Source organism: Elephantulus edwardii, unplaced genomic scaffold (genome assembly GCF_000299155.1).
Source record: "Elephantulus edwardii isolate Elephantulus edwardi_28Jun2011 unplaced genomic scaffold, EleEdw1.0 scaffold00060, whole genome shotgun sequence".
Lineage (NCBI taxonomy): Eukaryota > Metazoa > Chordata > Mammalia > Macroscelidea > Macroscelididae > Elephantulus > Elephantulus edwardii.
In genome coordinates, this window is record NW_006399810.1 from 15,402,578 (window position 1) to 15,426,976 (window position 24,399).

At 40.9% G+C, this 24,399-nt stretch overlaps 1 protein-coding gene across 1 annotated transcript in view; it reads right to left on the minus strand.

Annotated features, from left to right (window-relative positions):
* Positions 1–1,184: 1,184 nt before the first annotated feature.
* DIP2C (DIP2 disco-interacting protein 2 homolog C (Drosophila)) overlaps positions 1,185–24,399 on the minus strand; it is a 693,228-nt gene continuing 670,013 nt past the window's right edge. Inside the window, exons 34-37 of the mRNA XM_006887669.1 lie at positions 20,740–20,814; positions 12,263–12,437; positions 9,014–9,137; positions 1,185–1,816 (exon numbers count right to left, since the gene is read on the minus strand). Of these exons, the coding sequence (XP_006887731.1) occupies positions 1,564–1,816; positions 9,014–9,137; positions 12,263–12,437; positions 20,740–20,814 (627 nt within the window). The 3' untranslated portion in view covers positions 1,185–1,563. The remainder of the gene's footprint in view (positions 1,817–9,013; positions 9,138–12,262; positions 12,438–20,739; positions 20,815–24,399) is intronic.

The window sequence follows — 24,399 nt, forward strand, 5'->3', positions numbered from 1 at the left end:
GGGGCCTCTGTTAGGGATCGCCAAGCATGTCAGTTCCTTGGGGTTTTGGCTCATGGCCGAGGCGAGGGCACCCCAGAGACCAGAGAGTCACGCATAGTTGGCTGGGTTGTAAGATGAGGTGATGATCACCTATACGAGTCTTTTCCCTTAAAGCTGTTCTGGACGTTGTGTCCACTCCACACAGTGGCCATCTAGGGGGGAAACCGATGCACCCTGGTGCGAGTGACCGCATCCTAGCATTCCTTCTCACACCAAGAACCAAAGAAAAGGTGACACAAACAAAAACGGTGAAAAACATTGTGCAGCAAATTCTTGCAGCTAAAGATACAGTGCTATTTACCAACTGTCCTTTCTAAAGCCTATCGAAGGTAGTAAGCACATGCCAGCCAAAACTCATTCACTGTTGCCCCCACAGCAAAGGAAAAAAAAATTAGTGCACATTTACCCTTAAATTCCTGTGCCATCTTTGAGATGGCCATAGTTTCACTTGCTGGTCTCTGGTATCTAGAAGAATGGTGTAGACAGGGCTACTGGCAATCTGTGATTGCTCTCGTCAGCAAAGTGTATGTGAGTAAATCACTCGATTATCTACGGTACAGTGGAGGGGACACCATGCAAGTGACAAGTTCTGCATTTTAAACTTTAAAATCTCCTTTTTTCATTAGTGAATTTATATTTCATATATATATATTTGTTGTGATACTATCCACGCAAGATAATACAACACTTTTTTTATATTAGCAAACATTACAAGACTTTAATATTCTTGAATGTTTTTTTCTCTTTTATACTTCTAAAGAGATCAAAATAAATTAAAAGTTTTGTACATAATTACATATGAAGAAGTTAACTTATTTTATCTTTTTAGTTTAGTACAAAGATATCTGCAAGATAATTGCCGAAATACACCTTATTTATAATTTCTTCTCATTCTATGCTAACATCAAAGGCTATATACTAGCCTTTGTTTCTTCAGCACATTTCTGACAAAGAAAGCTGCTAAAATCTAATTGGAAGGTGCTATTTGGAAGGTTTTCTCGTACCTCAACAAATTTTCCTAAAAGGATGAGATCTAGCAATGGCTTAAATTAGTAACAGATCCATGTCGTTAAGATTTCATGACACATTAAAACGGAGAAAACAATTCTTTGTCACACTACATAAATTGTTTAAAAGAACCCATCTGGAGGGCAGATTTTTTTTTTTAATTGCTATTTCGGCTTAACAAAATACAATGCCACATTTACGAAGAAAGCACTTCTTATTCAATAATAAAAAAAAAAAAGAAAGGAAAAAAAAGATTTTGAAATGGGCTTTTCCAACCAACTGAAGGCAGTAATCCCAAAGTCCTTCTGAGCTAAATTTAGTGGTAAATTCACATTTCACATTTCATTTCCATGCCAATCAAGAGTGCTGTGAAAAATTGTCGTCATCAGCATCAGCATCACAATGACTAAAGGTTCCATTCTGGTGAATGTTGCCCGCATATCTGCACAATTTTAGTGGACACTGAGAAGAATGTTTACATCTCTAGAAAAGTCCATGGAAGCCAAAGAATTAAGACTACATGTTGTAGGCCACGTAGATTGGATCGAGTTGGTCGGCCAAGAACCCATCTCGTAGGTGCATACGCTGTTTCTCTCCACGGGAGTTGATAGGAATGACACCAATGTCCACCACGACCACTACGCCTACAATCAGATAGTGCTCCTCCAGGACCACATTGGTCACTAGGGGAACGAGGTCCAAGGCTTCTTGTTCTGACCCATCAAGCTCAACCACAACCACCAACAAATTTGTCCAGGTAAACACAGCACTAGAAGAGAAAACAAAACAATCATTGTGAATTTGGTTCATTTTAACTTCACAATTATACATTATTCTCAAAAATTTGTGGCTCTTTCTCAGATTTTCCCAATCGCATAAAATGTAGATTAAAAAAAACCGTATCTGGAGGACAGAATTTTTAAATTGCTATTTCAGCTTAACAAAATACGAAGAAAGCAGTTATTCTTCAACAATTTAGTAAAAGGGAAGAAAAGTGCACATTTACCCTTAATTACCCTGATAAACTATCATGGCTTACTCATCGCTGTCATTCTATCTCATTTCATGAAGATGAATTAATCATTCTACACAGAACTACAATGATTAACTAGAAGATTCTCACCACTGGACCAATTGGCAGCATCAGGATGGATGGTGAAGAGATTGAGATTATTAACAACTTTAGTCTGCTTGGCTCCACGGTCAACACTCTTGGCACCAGCAGCCAGGAAATCAAAACACGTATTGCGATGGGAAAATCTGCTGTTAGGGACCTCTCCAGGGTACTGAAGAGCACTGGTGTCACTCTGGAGACTAAGGTGCATCTGATACAGGCTATGGTCTTTGCAATCATTTGTTATACATCAGAGAGTTGGACAATGACTAGGAAGGATAGAAGGGGAATTGATGCCTTTGAGCTGTGGTGCTGGAGAAGAGTATTGAATGTACCATGGACTGCCAAGAAAACAAACAGATTCATCCTGGAGAAGGTTAAACCAGGCTACTCCTTGGAGGCAAGGATTCTGGGGCTTTGTCTGACATATTTTGGACATGTTTTAAGGAGGGACCGGTCCTTGGAGAGGGACATCATGCTTGAGAGGGTGGAGGGACAGTGCAGGAGGGGAAGACCTTCTATGAGGTGGATTGATTCAGTGACTGGGGTAATTGGGATGGGTGTGTCAGAGGCAGTGCGATTGGCATAGGATAGAGCAGAGTTTAGGGCTCTTGTACATAGGGTTGCTATGAGTCGCAAGTGACTCGATGGCACATAACAACACCACGACCATCACACAAAACTATTCTGGGGTAACAAATCTACTGCTGGCATTTTCTACTGGCTTTCTCTCATGGTTTTTTATCCTTTCAAATGTCTTCTGATGTTGTAGATTCTTATTTCTAAGAGTCTGTCATTCGGTTGTACCTTCTTACTGCTGACTTAAGTCAGAGAGCTGTACACCCGTGGCATCTTGGGGTAAGGCTCTCTATCTCTATGAATGGAATCCTTCATTCCCTCTCTCTTTAGCTTCCAGTTGCTGTGGCTCTTGCTGTGTAGATGTGGTGTAAATGTGCTGTGCATTATTTGCCTTAGTCTTTTCTTCCCTCTGCCATGGAAAAAGGGAAAGAAATATTCTCATTAGAGGTAGAGTTATACCTCTGCCTCTGGGCTTGAAGTCAGCCATGTCACAATGGGATGTTAGCAAAGGGATGTGTGCTGAGACTTGGAAAACACTTGAGTGTCTGGGCTTTCCCTGTCCTGCCTCTGTCATTACCATGAGAAGGACAAGCCTGGGTGCGTCCTCTGATCCTGGGGGAGGATGAAACTGTGTAGACAAGAGTGGCCCCAGCCACCGTCGGCTGACAGAGCCTTCCAGCTGAGCGGCAGACTTGCTCTTGGAAACAGACACCCAGAAGCAAAACCCAGTCAGCATGCAGACCTGGAAGTGATTATGGTTTTAAAGTGCTGAGTTTTGGATGATTGGTACTACAATTGTTGTTGTTGTTGTTATGTGCCGTCGAGTCGCTTGCGACTCATAGTGACCCTATGTACAACAGCCCTAAACTCTGCTCTATCCTGTGCCAATCACACTGTCTCTGACACTCCCATCCCAGTTATTCCAGTCACTGAATCAAGCCACCTCATAGAGGGCCTTCCCCTCCTGCACTGTCCCTCCACCCTCCCAAGCATGATGTCCTTCTCCAAGGATCGGTCCCTCCTTACAATATGTACAAAGTATGTTAGACGAAGCCTCAGAATGCTTGCCTCTGAGGAGCCACCTGGTTTAACCCTTTCTAGGACGAATCTGTTTGTTTTCCTAGCAGTCCATGGTATTCTCAATACTCTTCGCCAGCACCACAGCTCAAAGGTATCAATTCTCCTTTTATCCTCCTTAGTCATTGTCCAACTCTCTGATGCATAACAAGTGATTGCAAAGACCATGGCCTGTATCAAATGCACCTTAGTCACCAGGGAGACACCATTGCTCTTCAGTACTCTGGAGAGGTCCCTAACAGCAGACTTTCCCAGGGCAATGTGCCTTTTAATTTCCTGGTACTACAGTAGTTAACTGATATTAGAGGGAGGGACAATTGTTAGCGATTTCTACCTTTGATGTAACACGGCAACGCCAGTGACTTGGTTCATAGGAAGCTGTGCTATTAAGCAAAGGCGGAGCCTCTCTGGGGTTCTTATCTACCCGCAGCTCCAGCTGTAAGGGAGGAATATGAGCAATCTCCTCCCTGGAGCTTTACAAGCACCCAAAAGTCCCCTGGAGGCCCAGCCCTAAGTTGGTTCTGTGGCATGGCAGTGAGTTTAACAATACAGTAAAAATTATACTTTATCTGGGATCACATATATTTTCAATGGTATTTAGTTTGATCAATTTGCCAATGTTTAAAAGTCTAATGCCTAAAAAAAAAAAAAGTCTAGTGCCTGATCAACCTTAAACGCTAACCTTAGAGAGTTGGACTTCTGTTAATGTTTAAGGATATCATTGTCCAAAGAGCTGGAAGCTACAACTTGCTGCTTCCACAAGCCTGTGGGCCTCCTTGGCTGTGGGGCCCAGGGGAATTCCAGGACATAAAGAATTCATGAAGACTAATCTGGGATTTGCCACCACTGGGTTGGTGGGATACCTGCTCCTTCACACCAAATCCACAGGGAGTGCTTGCTAGCCAGCCTGCAAGCCAGGAGGTAGGCTAGTTAGACAAATAATATGGTAACTTCTATTCAGTATTGTGTTGGAATTGTCTACTAGGGCAATACGATAAGAGAAGGAAATAAAAGGCACCCAGATCAACAAAGAGGTTTAACTGTTGTTATATGCAGATGATATGATAGTGTACACAGGAAACCCCAAAGACTCAACAAAAAATACTGTTAGAGCTAGTAGGCTAATATAGTAGAGTGGTAGGATATAAGATCAATATCCAAAAATCAGTGGGATTCCTCTACTATAGCAAAGAGAACTCAGAGAAGGAAACCAAGAAAGTAATACCATTTACAATAGCCAATCACAAACTGAGATACTTTAAAGTGAACATAACAAGAGATACAAAAGACCTATACAAAGAAAACTACAGAACATTTCTTCAAGACACAATAAAAGACCTAAAGAAATGGGAAAATGTTACCTGTTCATGGATAGGAAGACTCAATATTGTGAAAATGACAATCCTACTGAAAACAATCTACATATTCAACGCAATCACAATCCAGATACTAAACTGATTTTTCAAGGAGATTGAAAGAAAAACTGTCAAGTTTACCTAGAGAAGCAAGAGACCCTGAATAAGTAAAACACTTCTGAGAAGTAAAAATGAAATGGGAGGCATAGCACTCCCTGACCTCAAAACCTACAAGCCCAGTGGTAGTAACCAAAACAGCATGATACTTGTACAATGAAAGGCACATACACCGATGGATAAGAACTGAGAACCCAGAAACAGACCCAGGTATCTACGGTCAACTGATATTCAACAAGGAAATAGGACCTACCAAATAGGGAAATGACAACATCTTAAACAAATGTTGCTGGCCAAACTGGACTGCCAGCTGCAGAAAGGTGAAATAGGATTCATATCTCACACTATACACAAAAATCAACTCATGGTGTAGCTGAGACTCAGGAGTAAAGCCCCACACCATAAAGTTCATTAAGAGACAAACTGGAATCAAACTAAGGCCTAGTCTAGGTATAAAAAGACTGCCAGATAGCGTCAGAAATGTACAATCTGAAGAGGATAAAAGTGGTGAATGGGGCCTTCTAAAGATTAAATCTCTGTGTGCATCAAAACTTTTTCCAAGAGGATGAAAAGAAAACCTACTGACTGGGAACAAATATTTGGAAATACCATCTCAGACAAGAGTCTCATAGCGAAAAGATTGATAACCCATTTATAAAATGGGCAAAAGACATGGAAAGAGTTTTCACAGAGAGAGACATTCTAATGGCCAATAGACACATAAAGAAATGCTCAAAATCACGGGCAATATGAGAAATGCAAATAAAAATCACAATGAGATACTATCTCACTCCAAAAGTAGTGTCAAAGTTTAACAGGACAGCAAGTAATGTTGGCGAGGATGTAGTTAGATAGGAATGCTTTCATATTGTTGGTGGGATAAGCTGAACACAGAAATTCCAAATGACCCAGCTATTCCATTGCTTAAAATATACACCAAGAAAATGAGAACTGAGGCTCAAACAGAGACTTGTACACCAATGTTCATAGCAGTGTCATTCACCATTACAAGAACATGGAAACAGCCAAGATTGTCCAACCACAAATGAATGGCTTGAGAAGTTGTGGTACATTCATACAATGGAATACTATACAGCACACTGGAGCAATGATTTTGTAAATTACTACCTAGCTTGGGAGGGAGTAGAGAGAATTATTCTGAGTAAACTAACTCAGTCCCACAAGGATAAATACTATTTAAAACCGTTATTGTAGAATTAGTATGAGCATTCAAGGGGGGGTGGAGGGTGGAAGCAGAGGGGTGAGGTGGGGGGGGGGTGAAGTTAAAAGGAAGGATCTGTGTGAAAAACAATGTATAAAAACTTTTAAATAAATCAGTCTATAAAATAAAAGATATAGTGAATTAATTTAGTGATGAACTTCCCAGAAATTAAAAAATAAGAATAACAAAAATGGAAGGCTGGATAATTTCACCTGTTCAGAAAATCGATAAAAATAAAATCCACTAGCTTTTCATGCTTCAGAGCATTCCAACAGAACGAGTCTAACTCCCTCATCATATGATGAATGTATGAAGGCCCATCGCCACACAGGAAACAACAAAGGCTAACAACTTGTTAAAAACTAGAACTAAGGACTAGAAATCCAAGAATTTTACAGTCCTTTTTCAATTAGACGGAAAAGTACCTGAAGGAGGCAATAAAAACCAATTAAAATTATTTCCTAAAAATGTAAAAGTGAAAGGTTGGAACTACTATTTATATAGGTTTAATTCCATCGTGAGCTCTGGTGGTCTAGTGGTAAGAAGCTGTGTTACAATCCCAAAAGAACGTGATTCAAATCTACCAGCTGTTCCACAGGAGAAGGATAGGCAATCTCCTACCACGCGATTTACTGCCTCTGAAAACCCACTGGAGGGTTGGCTCGAGTTAATGCTGATTCCACAGCACACAACAACAACCACTGAAACACGTCTTCCTTTGAATGTTGTGCTTTGAGAGCTGGATGGAAACAGGTGTCCCTGGATCATGTGAACTGTCAGTGAGCCCAGTTGTCACCAAAAGGTGAGAAGTCTAAGTTCGCCAAAAGATAGATCTGTGGGAAGATGTGGAAGTGTACTTCTGCAGAATCAGCCACTGAGGACCTTATGGCCATGAGTGAGAGTGGACTCCACAGCAGCTGCATTGATTTTCTGGATGGACACTGGGGCTGGGCCTCTGCCTCACTTCTCGGCCAGCATCCTTCTAGGGCCTTCACTGTCAGAACAGTTTCTGTCTTCCATACTCATGTAGAGAAGCAACATTGACAAATCCAGGAATTTAGTTTCAAAGTGAATGCAAAACTTAACCAACCAGAACCACAGGTCAATTCACAGATACACAAATCATAGCCTTTATATTCTGCCAAGTACTCAATGTTCAGGTTCTGCCTGTCCACTGCAAACCAGTGAGCTTACCACAAATAAACAATCCCAGAGGCACTTAGCGAAGACACAGCCATGAGGGATTTCAAAGCATTATCCCCCTAAGGATCCTGACCTAAACTGTGAGATTTGTTTCTTTAGGATTCTGTCAGACTAGGGGCTTGATGCTCTGTGGTGTGTAAGCACAGTAGACATTACCAAATCAATCAACAAATATAAAGCTAATGATAAAGCTAAAGCTTTCTTAATTCTTAACTCAATATAAAGGCCCTGCTGAAGCTTGAGAAAGTTCCTAGTGTGGGTTGACTTGGCACAGAGCCAACACCACTGCTTCCGCTCAAACCCATCGTCTTACGGAGGGGGAGCACTATAATGTGGTGAGCGTGCACAGACACACAGAAAAGAGCAGGCGGCCGTCACCAAACGTGCTATTAATTATGAAGCATTGTTAGCACACACAGTACTTCACAGCCAATTTAAAGGGCCAGTGAGGAAGATTCAGTCACGGCCTCAAATTCTTGAATGGAGACCTCCTGACGGAGACCTCATTGTGGACCCTGAATATTCCATGGATTGTCAAAAAAACAAATAGATATGTCTTGGAGAAAGTGCAGCCAGAATACTCCTTGGAGGCAAGGAGAACTTTGTCTTGCACGCTTTGGGCATGTTGCCAGGAGAGGCTACTTTTTGGAGAGGGACATCACACCTGGAAAGTGGAGGGTCAGCAAAAGAGGACCCTCAGTCAGATGGACTGACACAGTGACCGCAGCAGTGGTCTCGAGTGTCAGAGATGGTGAGAATAGTACCGGGCAGGATCGGGGTGAGATCCAGGTTGCTGAGTGGTACTTGACTTGTCGGTGCCTCACAAGTACTTGCCTGGCTGTCTCCTGCCATCGCTGGCTTTGGTTTAACTCAAACACGTCTTCCTTCAGACAGGCCAAATCTTGGCTCTAATGTTGGCCCTGTTCTCAGCTCAGATTTGCACCACCTATTACATTTCTTTTCAGATAATCAAAACGCATTTTGCATACATGTCTGCATTTTATTACATTTCCTATATTATGTTTTTAAAAGGAAAAGACAGACAATAAAAATGTGGCCTTCTAGAAATGTTATTAAGTAGCCTCCACTGTAATAAATATGTCAGTTATAAGGAAAGTATGATACATCAATCTTATGCCAGTAGTGGCTTTTAATTGCTGAGTTATTAATCCCTGAAGATAAAGGTTTGTAGTCAAAGTCCACTCCCATTCCTTACTCTCTGTAGTGTCCCACCTCTATGGCCACTACTCACAGGTGTACACACAGCCCCTGCCACACAACTTCCCCTTTGCTGCTTACCATTCTGTAACACTTTTATGCGCTCTGATGACAGAAGTCTCGATGTCTATCGGGTGATATCGCATTCCTCGCAACTCCATGGCTTCATCTAGTGCACCCACCACGTAGAGGGCATCGTGGCGCTCTGTGTACAAGGGAAGTGAGAACACATGGCATGTAATTCACTGTTACTGAAGCTCCATTCCTGAGTGAGACAGAGATGCAAAAGCTGTGGGAACACCAGCACGGGGCTAGGCTCTTCTCGTGGGTAAGAGTGTAAGTCTGCACAGATGACACACTTTACACCCTCAACACCAGGGGAAAGAAATGGATCTCCCTTCAGATCAGAGTATGCCCAACCGACATGATCCTACAGCCATCTGCAGCAGGAGGTACTGCCTGAGGCTGTCAGCTGGCAACCAATCATTTTACCTTCCCAGTGTTCTCACAGCTGACTGGATTTGCTGTCTTATTTAAAAAAGCATTTGGTCACCAGTTTGGGGCTGGAATTCCATTTGGGAAGTTGTCTGGAGCAGCCGGATTCTATAGAGTTTTGCTCTCCAACTAAAACAGGCTTGGAAGCAGGAGTAGCATCTACTTCTAAAATAGCTTGCCTTCAGAAACTCTATGAACTATGAGAAATGATGAAAGTTATACAAATGTTCAGGTCTTTCATTTATAGGGTCACTGTGAGTTGTCTACCACTCGACAGCACTTAACCACAACAACATAGAGAGAGCTCTGTTGGCCTAGTGGATAAAAAGTTATGCTTGCTACCAAGACAAAGGTGGGTGATTTTAATCTGAGGCCTTCAGGCCTGGTTTTGGTTTTGGTCAAACATTCTTCTAAGTGGTATAGCACTGGCCTGTCCATTTGCTGTACAGAGGTAATTTGTGGTTGCTGTGATGCTAACACTATGACACTGATGTATCAAATGCGATAATGGTTACCCAGGATGGACATCATTTGGTGAAGCTCCCTGATTAAAACAAGCTTGGAAGCAGGAATGGCATCCATTTCTGAAATAGCTTGCCTCCAGAAACTCAATCAATGTGGAGAAACAATGGAAGTTATACAAGTGTTCAGGTCTTTCGTTCATAGAGTTGCTATGAGTCACCTATGATTCAATGGTACTTAACAACAATAACAACAACAGTGTTCTCACAGGAAGGGGAAATACCTCATCAAAGGGATTTGACCCATCTGAGGTCATAAGAGTCAGGAGGGAGCACAGACAGTAGAAATCAGTTCCCTCTGTGTTCTTCACTATGCTATTAATTCCATGCTGGAGACATAAATGCAAGTCCAGTTTTCTGTTAAGGTTTTCTGTAGCAAATGATGAGTTCTTTAGTTCATTGAACCATAAGGTTTATTTTCTCCCCAACGCCTTTCTTTACTTTCCTTACTTAAAAACATTAATCTTGGAACCTAAGGTTTATTTTTACTAGTAATGCAGATCTTAGAATAATGGCAATGATGCAGTTGGTCCTTAACAGTTATAAAATATGTTCTTAATCTTGAAGGTACTAAGTATACCAGGGCAACTCTGAAGAAATAAATGGCTGCCAGAAATAATGCAGAAAATACATCTTTTCTATTTACAAAAGTAGATAAGAACAGAAAAGGTGCATCAGGTGCTGTGCTAGAGCCAGGCATTCTGAGCTCTACCCACCCCTGCAAACGGAGCTCCCATCTTCCAAGGGACCAGGGCCTGTGGTTCACATAACGGGCCCCTTCACTGGCCTTTCTTATCACCAACTTTCACATTTCTAAATTTAGTTCTCCACAGGAACCCCAGAGAGCATGATCTAATAAAACAATGTATCATTTTCCTGAATTGGAAATATTAATGCTAAAATGTTTTTTGCAATTTCCCTCTAAATTTAGTCCCTGTTCACTCGGGTTAATTTAGCGCCATTAAGTTCTTTGGTATTTGTGTTAACAGGCATTGCTGATGTCTTAAAACTTATTTCACTGGGGTTTTGGTCAGCCGGGATATCAATGAACAGCCTCAGGCCACTGTCCTTGTGAAATAGTCAAAATCTGTCTGTGATGTTTGTGGTTAAAACATTTCACTGTTAATCTCAGTATCCTGAATGCATCTACTGTTCCAAGGAAGAAGTCAGAGGCTCCCAGAGTTACAACTGTGAATCCGGCAGGGAAAGCTCTGCTTGCTCTTTGGGGTCACTATAGAACAGAATCAACTCAACTGCAGTGAGTTTTAGGGACTTTTGTTGGTGATGTTTTGTATTACTTTTTTTTTTTAAGGAGAGGAAGAACAGATTCTAGAATGTGGCCATGCTTCCTAATGCTGATTTTCAGAAATATGGTCATAACTTGACAGCTCTTTATCTCCTCTCCTGTGATAAACTGTCTCTGAAAACCTGTCCCAGGGTCAGGTGGGGGTTGGTTCTGACTCAGTGGTACACAACAACAACAGTGTCTTGTCCTGGTTGCCCCACAGCCAGTATCAGGATATCTGCAGCTCCCAGGCCCATGTGGGTGTAGGCACTGAGTGAGGTACCTCCCAGGAGAGGCATCCATGGATCTTCCAGGTCCCTTGACAAGTGGAGGCTCAGTCTCCAGCAGAGGGCAGCACTGCTCCCGGAGCACAGACCGAGCCAACCCAGGGCTCTGCAAACACAGAAGGTGCTACAGAACAGCATCAGGATAGAAATGCTTTCATTTCCGATCAGCTAGTGCGGGCTGCTCCTGTTTTAACTTCTGATGTGTTTAGGATGGGAAGGGGCCAGGAGAAAAGAGCCCTAGAGCTCTTACCTATGGGCCCTCTGCTGGGAAAACAGCTAGGCCTATGCATAGACATTTTTGAACTCTGGTGGCTTAGTGGTGAAGAGTTGGGCTGCAAACACAAAAGCACATGGTTTGAATCCACCAGCTGCTCTGTGGGAGAAAGAGGGGCAATTTCCTTTGAGAACCTGCTTGAGGGCCGACACAAACAGCCAAAGGCCTTTCTTGTTTTAAAGCTTAGGAGGAGAAGAAGGAAATAAGCAAAGTTTGGCTTTAGTTAAGTGGGCATATTTTGTGTTTTCTCTTTAAAACTAGCTATTTCCAGCCTGGTGAGCATCCAGTGTTACAGGTCTGTCTGCCAGGATTTGACTGTTCCCAGTCACAGAAGGACTTTCACTGTCTAGGGGAACATGACCTTTCCCTCTCTTCACAGGCTGAGGGCCCAGAAGGTTCTGGGCCACAGCAGTCAGCCTCATCTTTTTGTAAGGCTGGATGTCCAGGAATCAGCATGTAAATTCTCACCTCCATTCGCATCTGTAAGCTCAGTTCTCCGCAGGAACCCCAAGTAGCCTGTCCGTGCCCAGACTGTCTGAGTGTCTCCAAAACTTAATCTTGAATTGAAGTGATCCGATTGGAGGGATTCATCTCCATAAATTGTAAAATAACCACTGGCGTTGTGAGCGCTGTGAACCCAAATCTGTTAATGAAGCAAAATACAACTGGATATAAGTTCATTGGAAACTATCTCCAGGGAAGAGGGTTTAAAATTTTACAATTCTGTATATGCTTGGTGATGCTAAGGTTTCTGTGGACTAAAGAGCAAGATAATATCATTCAGGGTTTTGGGGAGATAGAGGCCCATACAGGGAACCCAGAAAAAGTCCCAGACACCTCCCTAATGGCAAATTAACTCACCCCCATCCTGAACAGTTATTAAAGCAAATGGAAGTGGTTTTATTTAAATAGCTTTTTAACAAACACGAAGAAAACTTCCCTGGTTTCCTCGTACTTAACAAAATATAATGATTATTTCTAAAGAACAAGCTTAGAGAGTGTGAAGAGCTTTAACACTTATATCCTTTTACTTGGTAAACATTTTTTAATTTTCACTTTTAAAAAATCTCAGGGAAAAAGTTACACTAAGGACAGAAAATGGGAAACAAAAATTCCTGACTTTTTGGAAAGTAGGAAATGGAGTAGTTAAAACAATGTGTTGACTAAAAATGGTAGATATGTAGATTATGTAGACCTCTAAAGCTCTAGTAGCCTCGTGGATGAGGAGCTGCGCTGCCAACCCAAAGACAGGAACTTCAAATCCATCAGCTGCTTTGAGGAGGAAAGAGAAGCCATTTCCTCCTGTGAGTTCCCACCGGATGGGTAGCTATGAGTTGGTTCCAACTCAGTGGCAATGAGCTTTATGAAAAATTATTGATAGAGAAAATAATCAAGCAAATAAATTTCTAAAACACTCATTACAATTATGTGCAATTATGTAAACAATGAGTCTAGATCTGAAAAGCTCAAGTTTTTGAGATGATAGAGTGACCATAGTAAAGATATTCAGGGCTTCGATGTCATTATTTTATTTACACTGAAAATTGACAAAGTCTATCTTATTTATCATTGTTTCCCAGTTCTTTAAACAGTACTCTGATTATAGCAAGTACTAATCCAGTATCTGTTAAATAAATAAACCGTAAAAAGATAGATCAAATAAGACAGCTGCTCTGAACCGTAAAACAAACATTTTCTCATTAAGAAACCCTACTGATAAGAAAATCACCTTGAGAATGTATCAAGTTCTCAGAACCTGATGAGGTTTGAGTGAGAGAAGTGCTGGGGAGTCCAGGGATTGACACGACATTCCCCACAGCATTCTGCGTTCAGGCACAAGAGATGAGGACTCCAATCTGGATCCTCTTCAAGTGCCCAGAGAAAACACGTTCTGTATTAAACCGGACTGCTGAATATATGGTAGAAATTAGTAAATAGCTTCTTCATAAAAGAGAGAGCATAATATTTTTCTATTTTCTAGATTTCCCCCAATATTATATGTAGTAACTTATGTGAGGTAACTGAAGTATTGTTGAAAATCCATATGGAATGGTTACAAGACATGTTTAAAACCTGTGAAATATACAGTTAGAATGTGCATCTTCTACAATCTACATTATATTTTTGACAAGCTTGGAATTACTACCTCTAATCACATTTCAAGCTAATTATAGAGAAAAAAACATTAGATAGAAACTGAGTACTAAACACTGGCCTATTTTAAAAAAGCATTAGATGGAAATTGAATGCTAAAATAAACATTGACCTATTTAAATTAAAAAAAAAAGAAATTTCTTTCACAGAAATTCTTAAATACAATCTATATAGAATTCTATCATAACAGTTTTGATTGTCGATAGAGTTAAGAGATAAGTCAAAAAAGTATCCAGAGAGAAAAGGAGTTTATGGAAATGAGAATGGATTAAAACTTATTAATTCATCACTTTTTTATACATATGCATGTGTTAACATGTTATAACTATGTGTGCTACTATTCCTGGAGCTTATGTTTTGTGAGAAGAAATAGTAGCCAATGAGTATTTGTCAGGTAGGGTAAGAGTTATGAAGTAAAAGGAACTGGTGGGTGACCTGAGGGTGGACAGCACAGAAGAGCCTATTATAAAGCAGAAAGCCAAGAGGGCCGAGGAGGGAACCACACAAAGAGCTGGGATGGGTGTTCCTGCCAAAGGGAACAGCATGTGCAAAGGATTTGGAGCATCAACAGTCTCTACATTTCTAGAAGTAGTAAAAAAGGGCATTGTGGTCAGTACACAGTGAACAGAGGAGGAGCAGAGAATGTAAGAGACGTGGGCAGACAAAGAACTGAGGTCAAACACATATGATTCTATAGGTTTTACTATATGAGGTTTTATTAGGAGTGAAGCGGAAGGATGGGAGAATTCTAAGCAGAGAAAAGCAAAATCACCAAGACCATACTGCAGGTGACCTTTGGCAGTAATCTACTACGAAATTTCGGCGGCTGTGACTAAGGAGCCCTGGTGGCACAGTGTGTAAGGTATAAGACTGCTATCTTAAAAGTCAGCAGTTCAAACCCATTAGCCACTCCTAGGGAAAGATAAGTTCTCTCTTCCTGTAAAGATTTACAGGCTCAGGTACCTGCAATGCAGTAGGTATGACTAAGATGCTGAATTTATGAAGCTTCACATTCTGAATATATTTAAAAATTAGGTAACCTATTAGCATTTGCAGATGAACTGGATGTAAAGCATAAAGAAAGGGGGTCGTAGAAGATGAATATAAAATTTCTGGCCTGAGCAGACACTAGAATGGAACTTGCCACTTATGAAAATAAGTTGGGGCAGCTTTTATATGGGTGAGGAGGAGACTAAGAGTTTAGTTTTGGATATGTTAAGTTAGCCACTTCCTACTTAGCAGGAGTCTGGAGTTCAGGAGAGAAGAGCTAGAGACACACCTCTGGCAGTTCTCAGAGTATAGATAGGAACAGACAGGCTAACTTTGGAATGAAGCAGACCGAGTACCCATCAACAGCTGACTGAGTACAGAAGCTCTGGTACAGTCACACGATGGAGTATTATGAAGCATTGACAAAACTATTGTAAAACACTGCACAACATGGATGAGTGTGGAAAACATTACTCTGAGTCAAATATCTCAGTCACAAAAAGACAAATACTGCATGAGCCCCTGCGGTAATAGAACAGGATCGATACAGGGGCCTGGGAAAGAGTGGGAAAATGACGGATAGATAACGAACAAAGTACTGGGTTGGGTGAAAGGACAGACAATTTGAAAGGAATGTATTATTAGAAATGATGTGTATAACAATTAACAGCCTGGAACAGGACAAGCATTACAAAGGGAACGGGGAGGTGGGCAGGAGGAAAACATGCAAAAACAAATGAATGAAAACCAACCTCTTTGTGAACCTTCACTAAAATAAAAACAAACCAACAAACATGTTTGCAAGAGAAATGGGTAGAATTATAAGAATACATGAGGCAGCAACAAACCATAACAAGATATTAACACAACTTGACCAAGGTAAATAAAGTAGTATACAAAAATGTGACAATTTCAGTAAATGCTATATAACATACCCACTTTTTTCAACAGTCACTGAAAAAATCAAATAAAACACAACAACAAACCACAGAAATACATGTGAGGATATGTAGGTAGACACTGATGCATATGTGTATACAGAAGGCTTAGAAGAGATAGATGCATGCAGAAGTGTAGCTGTAGGCATATGTACAAAAAACATTTATGTAAGCTGCAAATATATCCACATATATATTCACATAAGGAGTTTTATATATAGATAAGGTGACTGCCTAGACATACCCACACTGGATTAGTGGGCTTGAGACCACACATGTGTGGAGCAACTTAGTCATATGGCATAGCACCGTGCACAAAGATAATGCTGAACATTCATGATGGGAAGAGGAACATTTTGAGTCTGCAATCTTTTTGGGCAGCCATCTAACATACAACTATTGGTCTCTACTTACATGGTGCAAAACATAATGAAGACAAACAAAAATTAAAAAAAAAAAAATACAACTAGTCTATGACACTAATACCCTTTAAGAACCACAGCCTTCTATAACCTGAGACTGGAATAATGAAATGATTCTTGGCTACCCTTCTGGTTTCTTGGCTACCCTACTGGTTCTTCTCACTGGAAATATAAGAGAAGGTCCCAGACAGAAATCAGAGAAAAACATAGAGTAAAATTAATTCCTAACAAGGGTCAAGTTTACTGGACCTATAGAGACTTAAGGGCCTTCCAAGACTATTAATTCACTCTGAGTATAGATTTGAAGCTTGTTCTGTTGGTCACTTTGGGACAAATAATAGGCTGACTTATTAAATAGACCTTTAAAAACATGCTTCTTTAAACTACATGAGAATAGAGTTGCCATTTACATACAAGAAAACACAAGAAAGCAAGGAGAGGAAGAGAAATTAGATGTATGGAAACAGAAAAAACAAAACAGGAAATAATGAGAATGCCTACACATTCTAAAAATGGCAACCAATGCATAGAACAATTTGTATAAAATATTGTTAAAGGAGAACCCAACTTAACTTTCACTTAAAACACTATAAAATATTATTTAAAAAGAAAGAGAAAGGTCTGATGACAGAGCCCAGAGCATGCTCCTATCTAAGACTGGAAAAATAAACAAGAACTTGAAGAAGAAACAAAAAAGGCCAGAACAAAACAACTATGAGATATTACCTCACCCAGGTAAGAATAGCAAAATTTAACAGAAGAGCAAACAATAAATTTTGGCGAGGTTGTGGAGAAACTGGAACCCTTACTCACTGTTGGTGCGAGTGTAAAATGGTGCAACCACTGTGGAAGGCAGTGTGGTGCTTTCTCAAAAAGATGTAAATAGAGATACCATTTGACCCAGCAATTCCACTACTGGGAATATACCCTAAAGAAACCATAACTGACACCCAAGCAGATATATGCACACCCATGTTTATCACAGCTTTGTTCACAATAGCAAGGAGTTGGAAACAACCTAAGTGCCCATCAACAAACGAATGGATAGAGAAGCTGTAGAATATTTACACAATGGAATACTATGCTGCATTGAAAAACAAGGAACTCATGCAATATTATTCAAAATGGGTGACCCTGAAGGACATTATGCTGAGTGAAATATCTCAGCCACAAAAGGACAAATACTGCATGGTGCCACTGTTGTAAAATGGGACTGACATCGGAGTTGGGGGGAGACTGAGAAAGATGGGATAAATAATGTAGACTGCATTGAAACAGATGAGGGAGAAAACTGTTTAAAAGGGATATGTGATTAGGTATTATTGTCATGACAGGAGTCCAGAACAAAGGCTGCATAGTGGAGTGGACCTGGGGGGAGGGATTGTAAAACAATGAATGAATTTTTCTTTCACTTTTCAAAGAGAAGAGTACTAGGGGGAAAGCGGGTAGGGAGAAAAGTGAAATGAAAAAAAGGGAAAATGAAAGAATGGAAATCCAAACTCTGTAAATTTTCATTAAAATTAATAAAAAAGATTAAAAAATAAACAAAAATATTAAAAAAAGGGGCAGAGGTGAATAAAAAGTGAGTGGCTGGGAAATGTTCAATGGGGATTTGAAAAGACGGGTGTTGATGGGCAGCTAACAGGCATAGAGCAATGTTAATTATATAAAATATAAGGGATATGAAAGACTATAAAATACAAGGCACATGAATTAAACACATATGAATGACTGCATAAAACACAAAGTGCATGTACAAAACACGATATATATGAATTTTTATATGCAATCCAATAAAACATGTTTGAAAAGATTGAAGGGCACCTTAGGAGCTCTGGTGACACAGTCCATAAGGAGTTGTGCAGCTAACAAAAGTGAACAGTATCCTGAAGGACAGAGGAAGAGGGTGTTCCAGAGGGAGGGAGTGGCCACCTGTACCAAAAGTGACAGATAAGCCAAGAAAGACATCTCAGAATGAACCTTTGGGTTCAGCAAAAGTAATAGTTGAAGGCTACCTTCATCTTGAAACGGACACCCTTGCTCTTTAGCACTTTAAAGGTGAGTTTAAAGATGGAAGTAGGCCTGACCCAATCCATAGCATTTTCAATTGCTTCTCATGGATGTGAAAGTTAGGCAATGAATAAGGAAAACTGAAGAAGAATTGGTGCCTTTGAGTTGTGCTGGTGAAGATTACTGAATATACATACCATGGATTGCCAAAAAAAAAAACCAAATAAATCTCTTATGATGGAGATGCAACCAGGGAGCTTCTTAGAGGCAGTTTACACATCTGGACATATTGTCTGAAGTGCTAGTCTCTGGAAAAAGACATTATGCCTGGAAGTTGTCAATCAGTGAAAGAGACAAAAATCTCCAGTGAGATAGACTGGCACAAACATGAGATGGATTGAACCAAATATGAGACGGACAGACCCAAATACGAGATGGACTGACCCAAATATGAGATGGACTGACACAAATATGAGGTGGACTGACCCAAACATGAGGTGGATTGACACAAACATGAGGTGGAGGTGGATTGACACAAACACGAGGTGGACTGACACAAATACGAGGCGGACTGACACCATGACTTCAATAATAGCACCAGTATGGTGGAGACTGTGAGGCTAGAGCAGGGCAGGATGAGGTTTATCTGTTGTTCATATGATTGCTATGAGTTGACTCAATGGCGCCTACCAACAACCATGAGTCATAGTAACTTTGATAAGATGTGTTTGGGTTTATCAGTGAGGGTAAAACCGTGACTAGAGAAAAAGACAAAAATCAATATTAAGTACAGGTAATTTTTTTAAAGTAGAAAAACAGGATGATAGTTTAAAGGGGTTGTGGGCCAAAGGAGAGTTCTGTTGTGTTAACAAGATTTAAGTTCCATCTTTAATGTATTGGTAAGATTAATTTAGGGAGCTCTGATGGTCTAGTGCTACAAATCTGCGCTGCAATCCTGAAGGCACACAGTTTGAATCCACCAGCTGCTCCACAAGAGACAGATGGCCAACCTCCTCCCATGCGATTAACTGCCTTTGAAAATCTGTTGGAGAGTTGACGGTACACAACAAGAAGAAGAAGTTAGTGAAGATAGGGTGGATCTGGACTGCAGATAAGAGGTACCTGATTAGGCAAGAGGATATTCAATCAAGTGCAGAAGGGAAGGTCTGAATTCAGATGAGATAACAGGATGGAAGATAAAGGACCCTGGCACAAGGCAAGTAGGCTGAGACTCCTGGTGATGGTTCTTTCTTTTTAGCTCTTAATTCCTCAGTGGAAGAAGCAAGCTGACCAGTTGAAAGGCTGGGGAAGGAACAGGAGGTTTGAGGAGATAAGGCGTAACATATTCAGTTTAGAGACTCAGAAAGTGACTTGTCCAGAGGAGTGGGGCAGGATTGCTGAACCAACGAGGCCAGAGATCCAGAGTCTAAGGCCAGACTTGGCAGCACACCAAGGCCAGTCAGACCAAGGACAGAGTGGGCAAGAGCTGTTTTCAACCAGGGTGTGGTGTCAACAAAGTAGAAAGCGGCCGTTGTTAAGTACTGTCAGTTTGGAAACCAACGCAGAGCAGACCCTCCAGCAGGTTTTCAGAGGCAGTGAGTGGCTCGGGAGGAGACAGCTCATCTTTCTCCTGTGGAGCAGCTGGTGGGTTCAAACCACAAGCCTTTCGGCTGGCCGTGCAAGTCCTAACCACTCAGCTGCCAGAGTTCCCAGTATAAAGTACCACTGTTTCTTTTCTGACCTAAAAGAAATACGTTGTTGTTGCATACCACTGAGTCAGAATCAACTCTTAACTGACTTCCAGTGGGTTTTCAGAGACAGTAAATTGCATAGGAGGAGACTTCCCATCTTTCTCCTGCGGAGCAGCTGATGGATTTGAACAGTGTACCTTTGTGCTGGCAGTTCAATTCCTTACACTAAGCCACCAGAGCTCCCTGAAGTAAATATATAACCCTTAATTTTCTAATACATATTCTGCCCTTTGATGATGCTATGATGATTCTAAGTTGTATCATTAGTTCTTTTGTAAGCTTTGCTTTTCCTATGAAAGGCCATGCAGGTAGGCAGGCAGAAGAAACCATGGGAAAATGAATTAAGACAAGGGCTAAGAAATAAGGACACTCAGTCCACATACATCAGGTAAGATTTTCTTTTTTTTCTTTCTTTTTTTTTTTTGTTTTGGAGAGGATCTGACATTTCCTTAAAGAAATCTCACTTTGTAATTCTGAACTTCAATAGAATCATGCAAGTAATAAGCGTATTTCAAGTTATTTTCTAGTCATTCTGTACTCACCCAATTAAACTAGAACTTACACTGAGCACCACTGATTTGTGAATAGTTTTTATTGGTTTTAAAGAGAAAAGAAGATATGTAATAAGAAAGGAACTTTGACCTTGCAGGGTATCTTACAGAAAGTGCTCTATAACTCACCTCACCAAGATGTGAGTCCCCCAAAGGTCCTTTTGTTTCTGGATTAGCAATTATGATCCGAACCCCTGGAAGAATCTATTTGAAAAGGAGAAGATTCTGGTCAATAGTCAGAAAGACAGGGACAGAATACACAAAAATGAGCTTTACTCTTATCATTACAGCATTTATCCAGTTTTTTTAATTAAAAAAATATCTTTGCAGACAATAGTAAGAAAGGGAGTAAAGATTACACCCTACAGCACTACAGAATTGCAGACTGCTTTCTACTTTGTGATTATTACCGCCATGATAGCCTGGGCTAAAGTCATCTTCTCATGCAGAGTTTTGAGCTTGATAGATGAGGCAATTTAATTTGGCACAGCCTGATGCTTGCAAAAAATCAATTTGGTTATTTCACTGAGTTTATTATTTAAAATAAAAAAATTATTTCAATAAATTGGAGAGTGTGCCTCCCATCATGGTCCATAAGCATGAAAGCCAGGTGAGACTACAGCGGCCAGGGAACAAAGAAGCCAAAGAGAATCTAGCAAGGCCAGAAGGTCTCATAGGAAGTTGCTTTTGTAGTGGCCAGAAGTGACAGGTTAAGTGTCCAAAGCTAGTACAGTGTGGCATTTTATTTTTGATTAGAGTATCTGCACCAATCCCTGTTTCTTCTCCACTCTATCTTTTGCACTTCGTCTGTTGGGGAGCTTTTTCCTATAGTTGAACATGCTTGTTTATAATGGCTGTTGATAGTAAGTACCTCCTGCCTAATGTAAGTGTTTGTTGTTGTTGTTATGTGCCGTCGAGTCACCTGCGACTCATAGAGACCCTATGTACAATAGCCCTAAACACTGCTCTGTCCTGTGCCAATAGCACTGTCTCTGATACACTCATCCCGATTACCCCAGTCACTGAATCAATCCACCTCCTAGAGGGCCTCCTGCACTGTCCCTCTACCCTACCAAGCATGATGTCCCTCTCCAACATGTCCAAAGTATGTTAGACAGAGCCTCAGAATCCTTATCTCCAAGGAGACACCTGGTTTAACCCTTTCCAGGATGAATCTGTTTGTTTTCCTAGCAGTCCAGGGTACCCTCAATACTCTTCTCCAGCACCACAGCTTAAAGGCATCAATTCCTTCTATCCTCCCTATTCATTGTCCAACTCTCTGATGCATAACAAGTGATAGCAAAGACCATGGGCTGTATCAGATGTTTGGAGAGGCCCCTAACAGCAGACTTTCCCATGGCAATACGCCTTTTAATCTCCTGGCTACTGGTGCCAAGAGTGTTGACTGTGGAGCCAAGCAAACTAAAGCTGTGAACAATCTGAATCTCTTCACCATCCATCCTGATGCTGCCAATTGGCCCAGTGGTGAGAATCTTTGTCTTCCTGACAGTGACCTTCAATCCATATTGGAGGCCTTGACCCTCTGCAGCAAGCGCTTCAGGTCCTCCTCAGCTTTAGCAAGGAGAGTTGTGTCATCTGCATATCACAGATTGTTGATAGCTCTTCCACCAATCTTGACCCCACATTTCTCCTCATAGAGCCCAGCCTCCCGGATAATCTGTTCTGGAGACAGGATACATCCCTGGCATACACCCTTCCTAATTTTGAATGATGCAGTGTTCCCTTGCTCTGCTCTGACGACTGCCTCTTGGTCCATTAGCACGATCAAGTGTTCTGGTATTCCTATTTTTCTCAGAGTCAACCAGAGTTTGTTATGATCCACACAGTCAAATGCCTTTGCACAGTCAATGAAATACAGATATACATTCCTCTGGTATTCTCTGCTTTCAGCTAAGATCTATCTAACATTAGCTACAATATCCCTAGTACCATGACCCCTTCTAAACCCAGCCTGGACTTCTGGCAGTTCTCTGCTGATGTGCTGTTCTAGTCGTTTTTGGATAATCTTCAATAGAATCTTGCTTGCACGTGAAATTAATGATATTGTTCTATATTCCAACATTCAACTGGCAGCACATATCTAAAGAAGTAAAAGCTCATATTTAAAATCAAGAGTATAGAGGGTTTGAGTTCAGCTTAGTTAATATTGTTGTTGTTGATAACTGCCTTCGAGTCGAGCACGACTCATAGCGACCCTATGAACAAAAGCCCTGAAGCCCCTCTACAACTATCGACATTTATCAAAGTCTACATGGTTGAAATAAAGCAAAATATCTAAAACTAGATGAAAACACAAAAGCCCTAGACCTTAAGTATGAAATCAGATTTTGACATTTAGTTTTTGTGACTGACTAAAATTCTGCCAGATTGTATTAAGAATCTGACAGATGAATACTATTTCATATTATTAACATCAAATCAACAAGAATAATCTTTTGGTGATCATATATATATGCTCAAAGGTCGTGAAGCAAGTATGGGATGTGTTCAGAAACTTGTCAAGAGGATAGAAGACTTGACTTCTATTTGGGGAGCAACTGAGATATTGGCAAAAAATTTGTTTTAAAATTTCAGTTGAAGGGAGCTCTGGTGGCCTAGAGGCAAGACGCTGCACTGCAATCCCAGAGATGTGCGGCTCGAATCCATCAGATGCTATGCTGGAGAAGGAGGGGCAATCTCCTCCTGTACCAGTCAGATCTGATTTGATGGTATACCCACAAAAAAATAATAATAAAATTAAATTTAAAAAAATTTTTCAGTTCAAATACATTCCCTGTCCTGTAGTGATTAAGAAAGCAAGCACTGTGTCATAAACAGTTGTCCCCTGATAACCACTTCCGGTCTCCTTTCATTGGAGGGGACAGCTTGATCGCTAGCTTTTTATTGTGTGCCAATGAGGTGATTCCAATGCAAAGCAACCCTACAGGCAGAGGAGAACTTCCCTGTAGTTTCCTAGGCTGAAGTCTATGCAAGCAGATTTCCAAGGCTCTTCTCTAGAGAGAACCTGGTAGGTTTGGGCCACTGACCCTTAATTAATAGGCAAGAACTTTATTCACTATGCCATTAGGGTTTTTTAATTTTTTTAGTAGGATCACAGATATTTAGGATCAATACAGTATTTCTCAATTTTCCTTTCAGTTTGGAGTGATCTTACTACCAAATTTTGGCCAGTGTTATCAAGTGTGAGTAAGCTGGCTTAAGGTCTGCAGCTTCTAGCTCCACCTCCTCTTCCTGTTGGCTGGCATGTGGAAGATTGCTGACATGTAATCATCCACCTGAGGCCTTGAGGTGACGTTGGGAATTAACTCATTGTCATGGAATTGGAACTGCCTCATAGCTGATGTTCCAGCAAGTTTTCAGAGGCTGTAAACCTCACAAGGGCAGAATGCCCATTTTTATTCTGTGGAACAGCTAGTGGATTTGATCAGCCTGCCTTAGCATTGACATTGCAACTCTTTCCCCACTAGGCCGGCATAGTTCCCTAGCCTTGAGCATGGAGGTCAAGAAAAACAGACTGAGGGAGCCAGCGTCCTGGAGGACTACCCTATGGAGTAGTCAGCTGCAAAGATCCATTTCCAGACTTAAACAAAAGAAGAAGATGGGGGGAAAATCTAACTATTTTAACACACTGCTATATTGAGTTTCTGTATTCATAGTCAAACTTAATCCTGAAAACTTCAAGAAAACCATCTGGAAGAAACAGTCTGTAGCATATACTTTTTACAATTTCAAAGCACATACACTCAAACTCACACATACACAGAATCA